We start from the raw sequence: 16206 nt of genomic DNA, 5'->3' as shown, positions 1-16206 counted from the left end.
CCGTGGTAACCATACAGACTTGCTAGTTTAGTTGACCAAACTATCCGTCCTAGTTTGCTATTATGAAAATAAAATTAAACAAAACAAATAGGGTTTTCAATTAGACTTTTGCTTTCAAAAAGCACCTCAAACAAAACTTGTAAAAAATGAAGTAATAGCCATTGAATTCCAAATATACCGTGGTAGGGGTATATGGCCAAAAAACTGTAACGACCCTTGGTTTATAAGATCGAGCCATTACAATACCAAAGCTAATGGCTGTTAAGCACAACGCAACACCTGGATACAGCCTTCGCCGAGGTGCCTTAGTGCTATTATAAACGAGTTATCAAGGTAATTAGAGCAGTAATATCCGTGGTATACGGTCTGATATACCACGGCTGTCAGGCAATCAGCATTCAGGGCTCTCGCCACCCAGTTTATAAAGGGACATAATGCACGCTCTAGAATCCCCTTCAAGCCAATCGGAAAATAATATACAACAATGCCATGGTATAATATATTTTATTATTTGTTAGGCTATTGTCATAGCCTGGCATATACACTGTTACTGCACTTCATTTAGGCCTGGAAGTTCATTTTCTAAGATAAATGTATCATCGTTTTTTTTTTTTTTGTTACAAAGTCCTGAGCCCTCTGTCATTATTTATGCAGACAAAAATAAACATAACACAAGAGGCAATTTTACACAGGTCTCGAATGCAATAATCCGACTGTGGCTCAACTGTGTCAGCACGGTATAAACGTTCACAAATAGGTGGTGGCTAAGCCTTGCATGTACACGGATGGATTTTAATGTTGTGACTATGCCTCGGTTTTAAATGCTTTAAATGGGCACTTCCTGTTTTTGCGGTATTTCCCAGGACTCTTGCGGATCAACTATAATTATTCCCGGTATAAATATTTACTAGATTTCCAGTAAAATATGAATCCCTAAAATGGATGGCCATAGTTCACATCTAATAGATTCATCATCAATGGATGGCCATAGTTCACCTCTAATAGATTCATTATCAACAGTGACTCATATTCCACAGACCCTGTACTGCATTAGGGGGTGATAACACTGAATAGCAGTAAAAACTCACTAATATTTTTTTAAACTTATTGTGTACATAATGTTGCTGCGACTGTCTCTTATGCCAGAAAATAACTTCTGGACATGAGAACAACGATGACTCACCGCGAACTGGAAGAAACTTTTCCCTTTATCGAGTCTGACGAGAAGGATATCCTGCTCTCACTGGAACAGGGCCAGACCCACGCCTTTCACTGGAACAAGGCCAGATCCACGCCTTTTGCGTGAAGAAAAGACGCAGGAAAAGCGGGTGCATATCGGGCAGCCTTCTGAGAATCCGTAGGCGAGTGAGAAAACTCTCATTGCCATTCAGTTCTTCTTGCTATCGTGCAATCATTGGAAACTAAACTGATGACCTACGGTTAAGATTATCCTACCAACGGCACATCAAAAACGGCAATGTCTTATGTTTTACCGAGACGTGGCTGAATGACGATACGGATAATATAGAGCTCGCGGGATTTTCCATGCACCGGCAGAACAGAGACGCTACCTCTGGTAAGATGAGGGGTGGGGGTGTCTATTTGTCAATAACAGCTGATGCGCAATGTCTAATATTAAGTAAAAGAAGTCTCGAGGTATGGCTTGCCTGAGGTAGAGTACCTCATGATAAGCTGTAGACCACACTATCTACCAAGAGAGTTCTCATCTGTATTATTCGTAGTCGTCTATTTACCACCACAGAACGATGCTGGCACTAAGACCGCACTCAACCAACTCTATAAGGCCATAAGCAAAGAAGAAAATGCTCACCTAGAAGCGGCACTCCTAGTGGCCGGGGACTTTAATGCAGGCAAACTTAAATCAGTTTTACCAAATTTTTACCAGAATGTCACATGTGCAACCAGATAAAAAAAATCCTAGACCACCTTTCCTCCACACACAGAGATGCATACAAAGCTCTCCCCACCCTCCATCTGACAATAATTATATCCTCCTGATCCCTGCTGACAAGCAACAACTAAAGCAGGAAGTACCAGTGACTCGCTGGAAGTGGTCAGATGACACGGATGCTACACTACAGGATTGTTTTGCTAGCACAGACTGGAATATGTTCTGGGATTCATCCAATGGCATTGAGAAGTACACCACCTCAGTCATCGGCTTCATCAGTAAGTGCATCAACAACGTCGTCCCCACAGTGACTGTACGTACATATCCCAACCAGAAGCCATGGATTACAGGAAACATCCGCATCAAGCAAGAAGCTAGAGCTGCCGCTTTCAAGGTGCGGGAGACTAATCCGGATGCTTATAAGAAATCCCGCTATGCCCTCAGACGAACCATCCAACAATCAAAGCGTCAATACAGGACTAAGATTGAATCCTACTACACCGGCTCTGACGCTCGTTGGATGTGGCAGGGCCTGAAAACTATTACGGACTACAAAGGGAAACCCAGATGAGAGCTGCCCAGTGACGCGAGCCTACTAGACAAGCTACATTCCTTTTATGCTCACTTCGAGGAAAGCAACACTGAAGCATGGACGAGAGCACCAGCTGTTCTGGAGGACTGTGTGATAATGCTCTCGGTAGCCGATGTGAACAAAACCTTGAAACAGGTCAACATTCACAAAGCCGCTGGGCCAGACGGAATACCAGGATGTGTACTCAAAGCATGCGTGGACCAACTGTCAAGTGTCTTCACTGACATTTTCAATCTCTCCCTGACCAAGTCTGTAATACCTACATGTTTCAAGCAGACCAACATAGTCCCTGTGCCCAAGGAAGCGAAGGTAACCTGCCTAAATGATTACCGCCCTGTGGCGCTCACGTCAGTAGCCATTAAGTGCTTTAAAAGGCTGATCATGGCTCACATCAACAGCATTCTCCAATTTGCATACCGCCCCAACAGATCCACAGATGATGCAATCTCAATCGCACTTCACACTGCCCTTTCTCACCTGGACAAAAGGAACATCTATGTGAGAATGCTGTTCATTGACTACAGCTCAGCGTTCAACACTATAGTGCCCAAGAAGCTCATCACTAAGCTAAGGACTCTGGGACTAAACACCTCCCTCTGCAACTAGATCCTGGACTTCCTGATGGGCCGCCCCCAGGTGGTAAGAGTAGGTAACGCTGATCCTTAACACTGGAGCCCCTCAGGGGTGTGTACTTAGCCCCCTCCTGTATTCCCTGTTGACCCACGACTGCATGGCCAAACACGACTCCAACACCATCGTTAAGTTTGCTGACGACAAAACAGTGGTAGGCCTGATCACCGACAGCGATGAGACGGCCTATAAGGAGGAGGTCAAATAATTTGTAGTGTGGTGCCATGACAACAAAATCTCCCTCAATGTGAGCAAGACAAAGGAGCTCATCGTGGACTACAGGAAAAGGCGGGCCAAACAGTCCCCCATTAACATCAACAGGGCTGTAGTGGAGTGTTTCAAGTTCCTTGATCTCCACATCAATGAACTATCATGGTCCAAACATATCAACACAGTCGTGAAGAGGGTGCAACAATGCTTATTCCCCCTCAGTAGACTAAAAAGATTTGGCATGGGTCCCCAGATCCTCAAAAGGTTCTACAGCTGCACCATCGAGAGCATCCTGACCGGTTGCATCACTGCCTGGTATGGCAACTGCTCTGCATTCGACCGTAAGTCGCTACAGAGGGTAGTGCGAACGGCCCAGTACATCACTGGGGCCATGCTTCCTGCCATCCAGGACCTATACAATAGGTGGTGTCAGAGGAAAGCCCATAAAATTGTCAGAGACTCCAGTCACCCAAGTTATAGACTGTTCTCTCTGCTACCGCATGACAAGCACCCGGAGTGCCAAGTCTAGGGCCAAAAGGCTCCTCAACAGCTTCTACCCCCAAGCCATAAGACTGCTGAACAATTAAAACAACTGCCAACCTCCTTTTTTGTACACTGCTGCTACTCGCTGTTTATTATCTATGCATAGTCACTTCACTCCCACCTACATGTACAAATTACCTCGACTAACCTGTATCCCCGCACACTGACTCGGTACCGGTGACCCCTGTATATAGCTTTCACACTGACTCTGTACCGGTACCCCCTGTATATAGCTTCCACACTGACTCTGTACCGGTACCCCCTGTATATAGCCTCCACATTGACTCTGTACCGGTGCCCCCTGTATATAGCCTCCACATTGACTCTGTACCGGTGCCCCCTGTATATAGCCTCCACATTGACTCTGTACCGGTACCCCCTGTATATAGCCTCGTTATTGTCATTCTTATTGTGTTACTTTTTATTATAACTTTTTTATTTTAGTCTACTTGGTAAATATTTTTTAAACTTAACACTACAGTTCAAGAAGAGGGCTGGTCAGTAAGCATTTCACGGTAAGGTCAACACTTGTTGTATTCAGCATTTCACGGTAAGGTCTACTACACCTGTTGTATTCAGCATTTCACTGTAAGGTCTACTACACCTGTTGTATTCAGCATTTCACTGTAAGGTCTACTACACCTGTTGTATTCAGCATTTCACTGTAAGGTCTACACTTGTTGTATTCGGCGCATGCGACAAATAAAGTTTTTGTTTGATGTGACCTCTACTCTATCACTCATTCATGCTGATTGGTGCTTTCCATTCAGAACCTACAGAGCTGTCCAATCCTGTCGGTCTGTACCCTGCCAATGGTGGGTGTGTCTGGTTTCTCCAGAAGTTGCTGTTTGAACATGACTAAGGTAAATGTTATATATTGCAACGGTTCAGGCTTGGACAAGTCACAGAATATTCTGATAGTAAACATGTTAGGCCAACAACAATTAGATTTTAAAAAAATTAATGATGAGGGGACTGGATACACACACACAGTGGGACACATAATTTGTATTGATATACCTAGCTGTATATTGTCTTCTAGGGTTGTCAGCAGAAAATAACCATCTCTAGAGTTTCTTCTCAAAGCCATCAAATATAGTCATATTTCACTTCCAACCTGTCCCAGGCTAACTATCAGGTCTGGAGCTGTTTGGAGCGTTTCGTTCCTGTAGCTCTGATGTCGGATGTGTCCCTTCCTGTAGCTCTGTTGTCGAACGTGTTCCTTCCTGTAGCTCTGTTGTCGGACGTGTTCCTTCCTGTAGCTCTGATGTCAGACGTGTTCCTTCCTGTAGCTCTGATGTCAGACGTGTTCCTTCCTGTAGCCCTGATGTCAGACCCTTCCTCTTTCCCTCTGTCTTAACCAGTGACTTTGCCTCCGTCTCTTTGTAAGCACCCTGACAGAAAACCCTGAAGTTCTCTCCAACGAAGAAATAAAGAAGTGGGTCCAAGCAGCTGTTCATCGCTGCCAGACACAAAGTGAGAACAGCTGCTTTGCGTACACGCTCTATGTACCTACAGGAATCTCCATACCCTTTATCCCTCATCTGCATCTCAGCTTCCAGGAAGACAGTCCGCATGACGTGGTAGGGCAGGAAACACACTAGGAAGATGCTAAGGACTATTACAACCAGGGACATGGACTTCTTGTATTGGGATTTCGGCCTTCCTTCAACCTTCCTCAGCTTCAGCAGGCTACGCACCACAAATATGTAACAGATAGAGATCACTGCAAAGGGCACGATGAAGCCCAGAAGTAAGGTGGCATGGTTGGCTATGATCAGTGTGCGGATGTGAATGAGCTTGTATTCTGGATTAAGCTCCAAGCACCTGGTTCTACCATAAGCATCTATGACGGTCCCTGAAGTCAGCATAGGGATGGAGGCTAGCGACACCAGCAGCCAGACCAATATACACACCAGCCAGGAATTACGGCTATTCTGCATGCTCATATACCTGTACGGCTGGGTGATTGCCACAAAACGAACCACACTCAGCACTGTGAGGAAGTAGATGCTCCCGTACATGTTGATGTAGAAGATGTAGGACATAACGCGACAGGCAATGTCTCCAAACACCCAGCTAGATTCCATGTAGTAGTAGAAGGCCCGGAGTGGCAGGGAGCACACCAGCATCAAGTCTGACACCAGCAGGTTGACCATGTACAGGTTGACGGGAGTAAACTTTTTCTTACTCCTCCAGACACTGACGAAGAAGCAGAGGGAGACGAGGTTGAAGGTGAGGCCGAGGAGGAAGATGACTAGGTATACGGGTGGGTAGACTCTGTGTTTGAACATGCTGATGGAACAGTCAGAGGACAAGTTTCCATCTTCCATGATGACTGATTTATTCACTTTAGAGTGCTCCTACAACATGGAGAAAGAAAGAGAAATAGGCAGGGAGAGAGAGAGAGAGAGAGAGAGAGAGAGAGAGAGAGAGAGAGAGAGAGAGAGAGAGAGAGAACGAGGCAGAGAGAGAGAGAAAGAGGCAGTGAGAGATCAGTTTATTAGGATCCCCATTAGCTGTTGCTACATGCACTATTCCTTGAGTCCACACAAAAAAGAGAGTGAAGTAATGGGGGGAGGGGGGGGGGGGGGGAGAAAAAAAAGTGAAATCAAGATTTGTGATGGCAACAGTTACACAGCAGCAGGAAGTGTTCCTTCGCAGGCGGGTGAAAGAATTCACGTGGAAGTTTCTGGAGTGCAACAAGCACGTTTCAAACTCACTCACTCAGACTACAAGAGTGTTTCAAAGCCTTTCCTCATATCTGTGGTTGTCACGATACTTTTTTTTTACACTTCTGTGGTTGTCACTATACTTTTTTTTTACACTTCTGTGGTTGTCACAAGACTTTTTTTAGACTTCTAAATACCATTTCCTTTCATCCTGATGACACATTACCATCAATAGTAATAGAATAGTAATAGAAACCCCAAACCTGTTCAGTTATCACTGATCTACCACATCGTCTGGGGCCGCAATTCAGTTTTGCTTCTCCAAAGTCAAACATTCTCAAATACCACAGTCCTCTCTTGCCCTGCACTGTAAACATGCTTTCACTTGTGATAAGGAAAAACATCTTAACAATAACAACTGAGAGAACGAGAAATAGTGGGAGAAGAGAGTGATTAACTATAACCCTTAAGTAAAATTTAAAAAAAGAATAATAGCAGAACAATAACTAAAAATGGTAAATCTGGTTAGTTCAGGAGATTTGTTAAAAGCCAAATGGCCTGAGTGTAAATCATTTCTGCTATACATTTGAGGAGGCTGTTACCTGCCAAAATACTTCACACCACCATCCCATGGACTCTCAATATTGTAAGAATTGTCCCATACATAACACAGCATTTAGAAGCTTTAAATACTCAACACTTTGTGTGTGCATTTTCTTAGTAATCTTCCATACATATTGTACAACACATTCTGTAGCAAATGTCAAAACACAGCAATAAGCTGCAACAACAATCAATCTTAAAACAAAAAAAAATTGACCATGATTTGATTTGTACCTACTGTGATACACTAATGATTAGAAGCACCCTGACTTTTCAGTCAACACTGTATTGACGATCAGCAGCTGTTCATCTCAGATCCAGGGGTGTACTGCCACAGCGAGACTTCATTCCAGAGTGGAGTAGGCTGAGCTGAGGACTGTTGTTTGCAGGATCAACCCTAGATGCACTTGACTTTCTGTCTCCCCGGTTGGTAGTTTAATAATATGTTGTCGTTCACCCCGCCCATTTAGTTTGGCTCTTCCAGTAAAGCTACATGTGTCCTTTTAAAGATGAAATTGAAAAAAGACGCCTGTATAGCCCCCCCCCCCCCCCCCACCCCCGCATTCCTAGTTGCCAGACACTAAGTCAAGAGAATGTGTCTAAACGTGTGTCTGTATGGCCTGTATTTCTGCATTCATAAACACTTGCCTATTGACTTTCCATTTTCAAAACTTTGTTTATTTGTTGGTGAGACAAATACTTTTTCTGCAACAACAAATCAGTCAATAATTCAATTAATTGTTATTATTATAAACTCTGGTGGCTGGTTTATGACTACAGTCGGAGACATTCTCTGCACACAGTGTACAGTAGACCGTTGTCCTCAGAGATTTGCTAAGGATGGAAAAAAATCTATTCATACACATCCATCGATCCAAAGTAAACAACCAGATGAAAATCCCTGATGTTAGGCCTATACGGAGCATAGACTTTTTACTTGAGAAGTCATTCCTTTCCAGTAGCTTAAATGACATATTTGTGCACTTGTTACTGAGAAACACAAACCTATGGCTTGCAGATCAAATCTTGGGTACATTTTATTTTTTCCCCCTTTAGGTAACCAAAAAATTGATTATTGGACATTTAGATATTCTAGTAATCAATTAATGTAAGGCAGGGGTGAAATATATTATGTAATGTTTACTTAAAAGGTAAATCTATTACGTTATGGGTACCAAAAGGGAAGAAAAAAAAGATTGTGCCAAGATTCTCTTATCTTAAATATACTGTAAGTATCTCTCAATTAACCCTTCACTGACATGTATTTTAGGCTACGATGTATATAAACCCTGGATAGTGGATGCTGTGTATTGGCAATTAAGAGGCTTTGAAGTCACTAGTCGGCCATATGGGTACTCCCCCAGTAGGAACAGTCCTCCATGGGAATGAATGGAATTTTACAGTATTTCAATTTAACGTTTCAAGGACTAAATTAAATTTATTTAAGTATGGTTTTGTTGTCGTGGGGACGGTAACATTAGTACTCTCTAAAAAAAATATACTTTAAGGAAAAATGTTTGATATCTTTTTTCATTTTGTTTATGTTTAGCTCACATCAATTTTAAAGTATGCATTTAAGTGTCTGTAATAGAATAGACGTGGCAAAAACGAATGTAGACATTAATAAATGCATTTCTATTATCTATAGCTTCCAAAATATGTTTTACAATGGTGGAGGTGCGGTGGCTACAAAGCAGCCCCCTTAAAATCGTATTGTCTACATATAAAACACATATTTTAGGCTACTGGAAAGGAATGATTTCAAATCAACCTGTAGCAGTGTGCCCATCAATCACATCTTGCTGACGAATGCGCAGGACGGATGTGCTTGAATGTAACACGAACGAGAACGCCCCCATCGAGGAAGATATGAACTCGGCAGTCAACTTGTACTGTCTGAATAGTAGTGATGGGACGTTCGGACCTTTTTACTGACTGATCTTGTCGACTCATTCAGTCAAAAGAACGAATCTTTCGACTCATTTCGTTCATTTGAGTAAATAATGCATAGGGCACGCAGGACCCTCTACCGGTGAATAATGAACTGGAAATTCGTCATGATTTTACAAGTCTCTCGTTCACCACAAGGGGTTTATTGGATCTGTTATTTGTGACTGAGACTTGTAAAAGTGTGCGTTAATAAACAATGTACATGTATTTGTTGATACATTTGAAACAAGGTCTAGTTGTGTCAGCAGCCGGACTAGTTTGTGAACGACTCTTGGTGGAAGGCATTGTCTGACTGCTATGAAGGTGATTATGGTTCCAACTGCAACACCCCAAACGATTCGTTCTCGAGTTCGTTGACAAAGGGAGGTATGTTTAGTGTATATTTTGGTTCCACAAAGCTGTGTCCATAACATTCAATAATACATGAATTGCATCCATTGTTGCACCATGTGATCAATTATCAGCTCAAAACATGTTTTATTTACTTTTTTCTTCGTGTTTTTTTCCGGTGGAGTGCGTATTTATCCTGTTGTATGATTTAATTGAGGCCTGACAGCAGGTCAAACGAACAACTAAAATGATTGAGTCACTCGGGAAAATGAATCATGACTCTTGAATCAGTAAAAAAAAGAGTCGTTCGTGAACTGCACATCTCTACTGAATAGCCAAGCAGCTTCCTCGGCTAGAGAAGGGATCCGCACTGTATTGTCACGGTTGGTTGGCACGCAATCCTCTGTCTTCCAGAAATGTGATCGCTTTTTTACTCGATTTGCCATATGAAAATGTTAGGGAGTCGCCGACATCACCGTCTGAACCGACGACATCGTTGACGAATAGCACAACAACGCCGGGGTAAGCTCTGCTAGCTAGCGTACGCTACTTTAGAAAACATCTTCGGGTAACGTTATCCGAGTCTTGTTTACGTTGGAGTCAGTCAGTCATAGTATAAACATCTACAATGACATTCAATAACTAAGCAATTTAGTGTGTTTTGTTTTGTTTTTTGGCGTTAACTTAGCCACTACAGTTTCTAAATGACGTGTTTCTGCGCATGATCTTAGCTAGCCAACGTCGCCATGACATCGCCTACAAGTGTGACTCGGGGGGTGTCAGTTCCTGCTTATCTTCATACCTCCTACTGTACTATCTTTGGTCTCACTAGCTTAGCGTAGGGGATAAACTCTCCAAAAGATTTACGATGGACTTGAGAGGCGACAAGAGTGGGCAAACTGGAAAGCCCGACGTAAACACAGGGAATAGGTAGCCACTATGAATCCGAGAGTGGAAGACTCCTCTCTCTCTCTCTTTCTGTCGGTCTCTCTTTCTGTCTCTCTCTTTCTGTCTGTCTCTCTTTCTTTCTCTCTGTCTTTCTTTCTGTCTGTCTCTCTTTGTCTGTCTCTCTTTCTTTCGCTCTGTCTCTCTGTCTTTGTCTTTCTCTGTCTTTCTCTCGTCTCTTAACAGGCTTCCCATTTGTGAACAGTTCAATCACAAGTCAGACTGTTGAATAAACTTAATTTGAATGTACTTTACTTGTTGTCTGATGATTTTTGACCCTTTTTTTTATGTAGGAGGTAATCTGAGACAAAATAGCCACACAGTAGTGTTCTTAAACCGTATTTCAGTGTGCTGGTCTGTATTTCAGAGCTCAAATGTAATAAATAAATAAAAAAATACAGTAGTCTCGGTATGACTCCCTGATAAAAAATACAGGTTAAGTAAAAATGTTGGTTTTTATCCATACAAAAAGATTGCTGTTTTGAAACGGAATTAAAAGTGCTGTAACTTCAGGTGACTGTGGTATTTTGGATGCAGTAATTGCAGAATTATACATTTATTATTATTATTATACTTATTATACTTACTATACTTACTATACTTATTATACTTACCATACTTATTATACTTATTATACTTGCCATACTTACCATACTTATTATACTTGCCATACTTACCATACTTACCATACTTACCATACTTATTATACTTATTATACTTACCATACTTACCATACTTACTATACTTATTATACTTATTATACTTGCTATACTTATTATACTTGCCATACTTACTATACTTATTATACTTATTATACTTACTTATTATTAACTTTATTATACTGCAGTAAAAAAAAACTTATTTTGGAAGCAGTATATTCCACTAATAGGAGTTATACTGCAGTTATACTGCTCTCTGACTGCAATCTTTTCCCGTAAAGGTATTTCTGGTTTGCATTTTCAAGGAATTTGCACACATGATTTACACAATATGTTAATATTTCCCAATTTAACCGAAGCACAGACCTAAAGTTGTCCCGCGCAATCATCTGGCAAAGTTTACTAGCACTTCCAGCTGATAGCGAGGGAAACGTTCGGTTACATTCAGATATTGTTTACATATTGTGCGTCGTGAAATTCGTCAGGAGATGAGAAATACAAGCAACAGAACCTACCAGCACACTTTTCCTATGGTTACTATATCTCCACCTCCTACCGCCAAAAATGGACAGACACCCGGGGAAGTACGTGTTTAAATATTCTATTCAACATTCTGGCTTGTCCAGACTTGACCTTTTTTTAAAGAAAAAAATGTTTTTTACAGTGACTTCTTTCAGACTGTTATCAATGGAGCAAATAAGGTGCCGTTTGATGGACCATTTATACTCTGAAACTCTCCTCACTCACTCTAAACGGACACTTATGATACTTGATAAATCCATGGGAATAACTTTCTGTTCATTTTTGGAATTCCCCCATTCCTGTGTTGACAGATGTACGTTGTTGGAATTCCTTTTTGCTCAGGGAGAATGTTGTTTGTGTGCCAACTGTTTTCATTTAATTAGTGATTCAACAACTGTTATTGTTACATTATTCTATGCTGATGATGGATGGGGAAAGTGGCTCTGTCTGTTTGTCCTAGTTGAGTAGTAGTAGTAGTAGTAGTAGTAGTAGTAGTAGTATGCTCGATGCTACCCTGACGTTTCTGCCTGTTTGCCCTAGTTGAGTAATAGTAGTAGTAGTAGTAGTAGTAGTTGTATGCTCGATGCTACCCTGACGTTTCTGCCTGTTTGTCCTTGTTGAGTAGTAGTAGTAGTAGTAGTAGTTGTAGTAGTAGTAGTAGTAGTAGTAGTAGTAGTAACAGTAGTAGTAGTAACAGTAGTAGTAGTAGTAGTAGTAGTAGTAGTATGCTCGATGCTACCCTGACGTTTCTGCCTGTTTGTCGTAGTAGTAGTAGTAACAGTAGTAGTAGTGGTAGTAGTAGTAGTAGTAGTAGTAGTGTAGTAGTAGTAGTAGTAACAGTAGTAGTAGTAGTAGTATTATGCTCGATGCTACCCTGACGTTTCTGCCTGTTTGTCCTTGTTGAGTAGTAGTAGTAGTAGTAGTAGTAGTTGTTGTTGTTGTAGTGGTAGTATGCTCGATGCTACCCTGACGTTTCTGCCTGTTTGTCCTAGTTGAGTAGTAGTAGTAGTAGTAGTAGTAGTTGTTGTTGTAGTGGTAGTATGCTCGATGCTACCCTGACGTTTCTGCCTGTTTGTCCTAGTTGAGTAGTAGTAGTAGTAGTAGTAGTAGTAGTAGTAGTAGTAGTAGTAGTAGTAGTATGCTCGATGCTACTCTGACGTTTCTGCCTGTTTGTCCTTGTTGAGTAGTATTATGCTGGACGTGGGGAAGTGGCCAGTGTTTGCTCTCCTGCCTCCAGAGGAACTGCGTCTGATACGACAGGCCTGTGTGTTCGGCAGCGCTGCCAACGAAGCCCTCTATGTCACCGTCAACGATGAGGTACGCACTGTAGGGGCCCCGTCTGACTCAGCAGCAGGGGACATGGGTTTCTTCCCAAATGGCACCTTAGTCCCAATATAGTTCACTACTTTTGACATAGGGTCTCATGGGGCTCTGGTCAAAAGTAGTGCACAATGTAGGGAATAGGGTGCAATTTGGGACTCGGATATACTAATACTATGTAATAGACAAGCTCAAAGTTATATTCTAACACGGTCCAATAGGTGTTAGGCCTAGTGTTTATTTTATTTTATTTCACCTTTATTTAACCAGGTAGGCAAGTTGAGAACAAGTTCTCATTTACAATTGCGACCTGGCCAAGATAAAGCAAAGCAGTTCGACACAAACAACGACACAGAGTTACACATGGAGTAAAACAAACATACAGTCAATAATACAGTATAAACAAGTCTATATACGATGTGAGCAAATGAGGTGAGATAAGGGAGGTAAAGGCAAAAAAAGGCCATGGTGGCAAAGTAAATACAATATAGCAAGTAAAACACTGGAATGGTAGTTTTGCAATGGAAGAATGTGCAAAGTAGAAATAAAAATAATGGGGTGCAAAGGAGCAAAATAAATAAATAAAATAAATACAGTAGGGAAAGAGGTAGTTGTTTGGGCTAAATTATAGGTGGGCTATGTACAGGTGCAGTAATCTGTGAGCTGCTCTGACAGTTGGTGCTTAAAGCTAGTGATGAAATATGAAATAATTGTGTTTAGTACTTGGACAAGACCTAGTAGGCTACTTGTGACAACGTATAGGCTAGGCCTGACTGAGTAATCAGCAGCATCCTCAGAGTGATATGTGGCTGGAAATAGAGGCCATGTTGTTTGTCACACTGAGGCAGAACACTCCAAATGGCACCTTATTCCCTACATACAAGGCCTTGCAAAATGTTTCAGACCCCCTTGGATTTCTTCACATTTTATTGTGTTACAAAGGGATTCAATTGTCTTATTTTGTCAACAGGTTACACACACACACAAAATAAATAATAATAATAATAATAATAAAAATAGAGAGATTTAAGCCAATTAATAAAAAAATAATGTATATTTTTATTTTATTTATTAATTTTTTTAATTTAAGTCAAAGCTGTAACTAGGCATCTTAGGAACATTCAATATTGTCTTGTTAAGCAACTCTAGTACATATATTAGGCCTTGTGCTTTAGGTTGTTGTCCTGCTGAATGGTGAATTCATCTCCCAGTGTCTGGTGGAAAGCAGACTGAACCAGGTTTTCCTTTTGGATTTTGCCTGTGCTAAGATCTTCAGGAAAAAAAATAATGGAAAAGATCTCCCTAGTCCTTGCTGATGACAAGCATACCCATAACATGATGCAGCCACCACCATACTTGAAAATATGAGGAGGTACTCAGTGATGTGTTGTGTTGGATTTGCCCCAAACATATAACACCTTCTATTCAGGACATAAAGATAATTTCTTAGCTATTTTTTTTCTCCAGTTTTACTTTAGTGCCTTGTTGCAAACAGGATGCATATTTTGTAATATGTTGTATTCTGTACAGACTTCCTTCTTTTCACTCTGTCCTTTAGGTTAGTATTGTGGAGTAACTACCATGTTGTTGATCCAGTTCTCCTATCACAGCCATTAAACTCTGTCATTTAGGTTAGTATTGTGGAGTAACTACGATGTTGCACACAGAGTCCATACAACATGATAAGCACAGTTTTACTCCTGAACTTATTATGTGACTTGTTAATAAGCACAGTTTTACTCCTGAACTTATTATGTGACTTGTTAAACACAGTTTTACTCCTGAACTTATTATGTGACTTGTTAAACACAGTTTTACTCCTGAACTTATTATGTGACTTGTTAAACACAGTTTTACTCCTGAACTTTATTTAGGCGTGCCATAACAAAGGGGTTGAATACTTATGGACTCAAGACATTTCAACTTTTTCTTTTTTAATTAATTTGTAAATATAATAAAACATTATAGGGTGTTTGTTATGTGTAGGCCAGTGACACATCTCAATCTATTTTAAATCTCAGGCTGTAACACAATAAAACGTGGATAAAGTTAATGGGTGTGAATACTTTCTGAAGGCACTGGGGGGGGGGGGGTGTAGTCATTTATAAATCATGTCATCACCTATTCTTTAACACTGAGAGAGTTTGTGTAACTTATTCGGTGATTAGTGGAGCCACATTTTATCTCCTGAACTAATTTCGGCTTGCCAAAACCAGGGGGCTGAATACTTATGGAATGACTATATTTTAGTTTATAGATTTACATTTTTTTTTTTTTTATGTAAAAAATAAATAATAATTTTCTTCCACTTTCACATTGGAGGATTTTGTGTAGATTGTTCACAAGAAATAAACATTTTAATCCCACTTTGTAACACAGTAAAACGTGAAGAAATCCTCCTAAAAGGATACGTTTGCGAGGCGCTGTATAGGGAATACCGTGTGGGAGACAGCCTGAGGTCAGTCAGCGAGCGATAGTTCCAGAGACTGGGTCAAGCAGATAGTGAGGCTATATTTAGCCATTGTAAAGCCCTGTGTTTTTTGATCCATCTGAAAGCCTCTGTTCATGTCTGACTGTGTCTTAACACACTGATCCATTTGTGTTTCTCAATAAAGGACCCAGTTTACACCCAGGCTATGATGCTACTTACTTTTGTCAGCAAGTGTCTTTATAAACTTAAAAGTGGGCACCCAGGCTAAACTTTTACAACAACAAAAAAATATAGGAATTTCAATGGTGGAGGTGTTGCTGTTTCTCATATATTCAGATCCACATTCATGTAAAGATTAGAGAGGATCTCATGTTAAATACTGTTGTAGTAATATGACTACAGGTTCATCTGCCTCACCTAAAGCCCATTCTGGTGGGAAGCTGCTATAGACAGTCAGTATCTGGATAATGTTAAATACTGTTGTAATATGGCTACAGGTTCACCTGCCTCACCTAAAGCCCATTCTGGTGGAAAGCTGCTATAGACCACCAAGTGTTAACAGTCAGTATCTGGATAATGTGTGTGAAATGCTTGATAATGTATGTGATATCAACAGAGAGGTATATTTTCTGGGTGATTTAAATATTGACTGGGTATCATCAAGCTGCCCACTCAAGGAAAAAGCTTCAAACTGTAACCAGTGTCTGCAACCTGGATCAGGTTATCAGTCAACCTACCAGGGTAGTTACAAACAACCGTGTTCAGGTTATCAGTCAACCTACCAGGGTAGTTACACACAGCACAGGAATGACATCATCAACATGTATTGATCACATCTTTACTAACGCTGCAGATATCTGCTCTATAGCAGTATCCAAATCCATAGG

General features: G+C 41.0%; 2 protein-coding genes across 4 annotated transcripts in view; one reads left to right on the top strand and one right to left on the bottom strand.

Moving 5' to 3' along the window:
* Nucleotides 1-602: 602 nt before the first annotated feature.
* Nucleotides 603-7571, bottom strand: LOC139386333 (cysteinyl leukotriene receptor 2b). Its single transcript, XM_071131855.1, has 2 exons — nt 7401-7571; nt 603-6250 (listed from the first exon to the last, which is right to left on the bottom strand). Exon 2 carries the CDS (start codon nt 6218-6220, stop codon nt 5015-5017), a length of 1206 nt encoding a protein of 401 aa, XP_070987956.1. The 5' UTR covers nt 6221-6250; nt 7401-7571; the 3' UTR covers nt 603-5014.
* Nucleotides 7572-9249: 1678 nt separating this feature from the next.
* LOC139386238 (regulator of chromosome condensation (RCC1) and BTB (POZ) domain containing protein 2) overlaps nt 9250-16206 on the top strand; it is a 34258-nt gene continuing 27301 nt past the window's right edge. Inside the window, exons 1-2 of one of the 3 annotated variants that reach the window (XM_071131728.1) lie at nt 9250-9415; nt 12756-12885. In XM_071131728.1, coding sequence (XP_070987829.1) covers nt 12760-12885 — 126 coding nt within the window. In that variant the 5' untranslated portion in view covers nt 9250-9415; nt 12756-12759. Of the gene's footprint in view, nt 9416-9737; nt 9965-11556; nt 11631-12755; nt 12886-16206 lie in introns of those variants that run through there. The other 2 variants (XM_071131727.1, XM_071131726.1) reach the window with 2 other exon arrangements.

This window comes from Oncorhynchus clarkii, chromosome 27 (assembly GCF_045791955.1).
Source record: "Oncorhynchus clarkii lewisi isolate Uvic-CL-2024 chromosome 27, UVic_Ocla_1.0, whole genome shotgun sequence".
In the NCBI taxonomy this organism is placed as follows: domain Eukaryota; kingdom Metazoa; phylum Chordata; class Actinopteri; order Salmoniformes; family Salmonidae; genus Oncorhynchus; species Oncorhynchus clarkii.
Note: the sequence above shows the minus strand (reverse complement) of the source record. Positions and strands in the feature narration are given on the sequence as shown.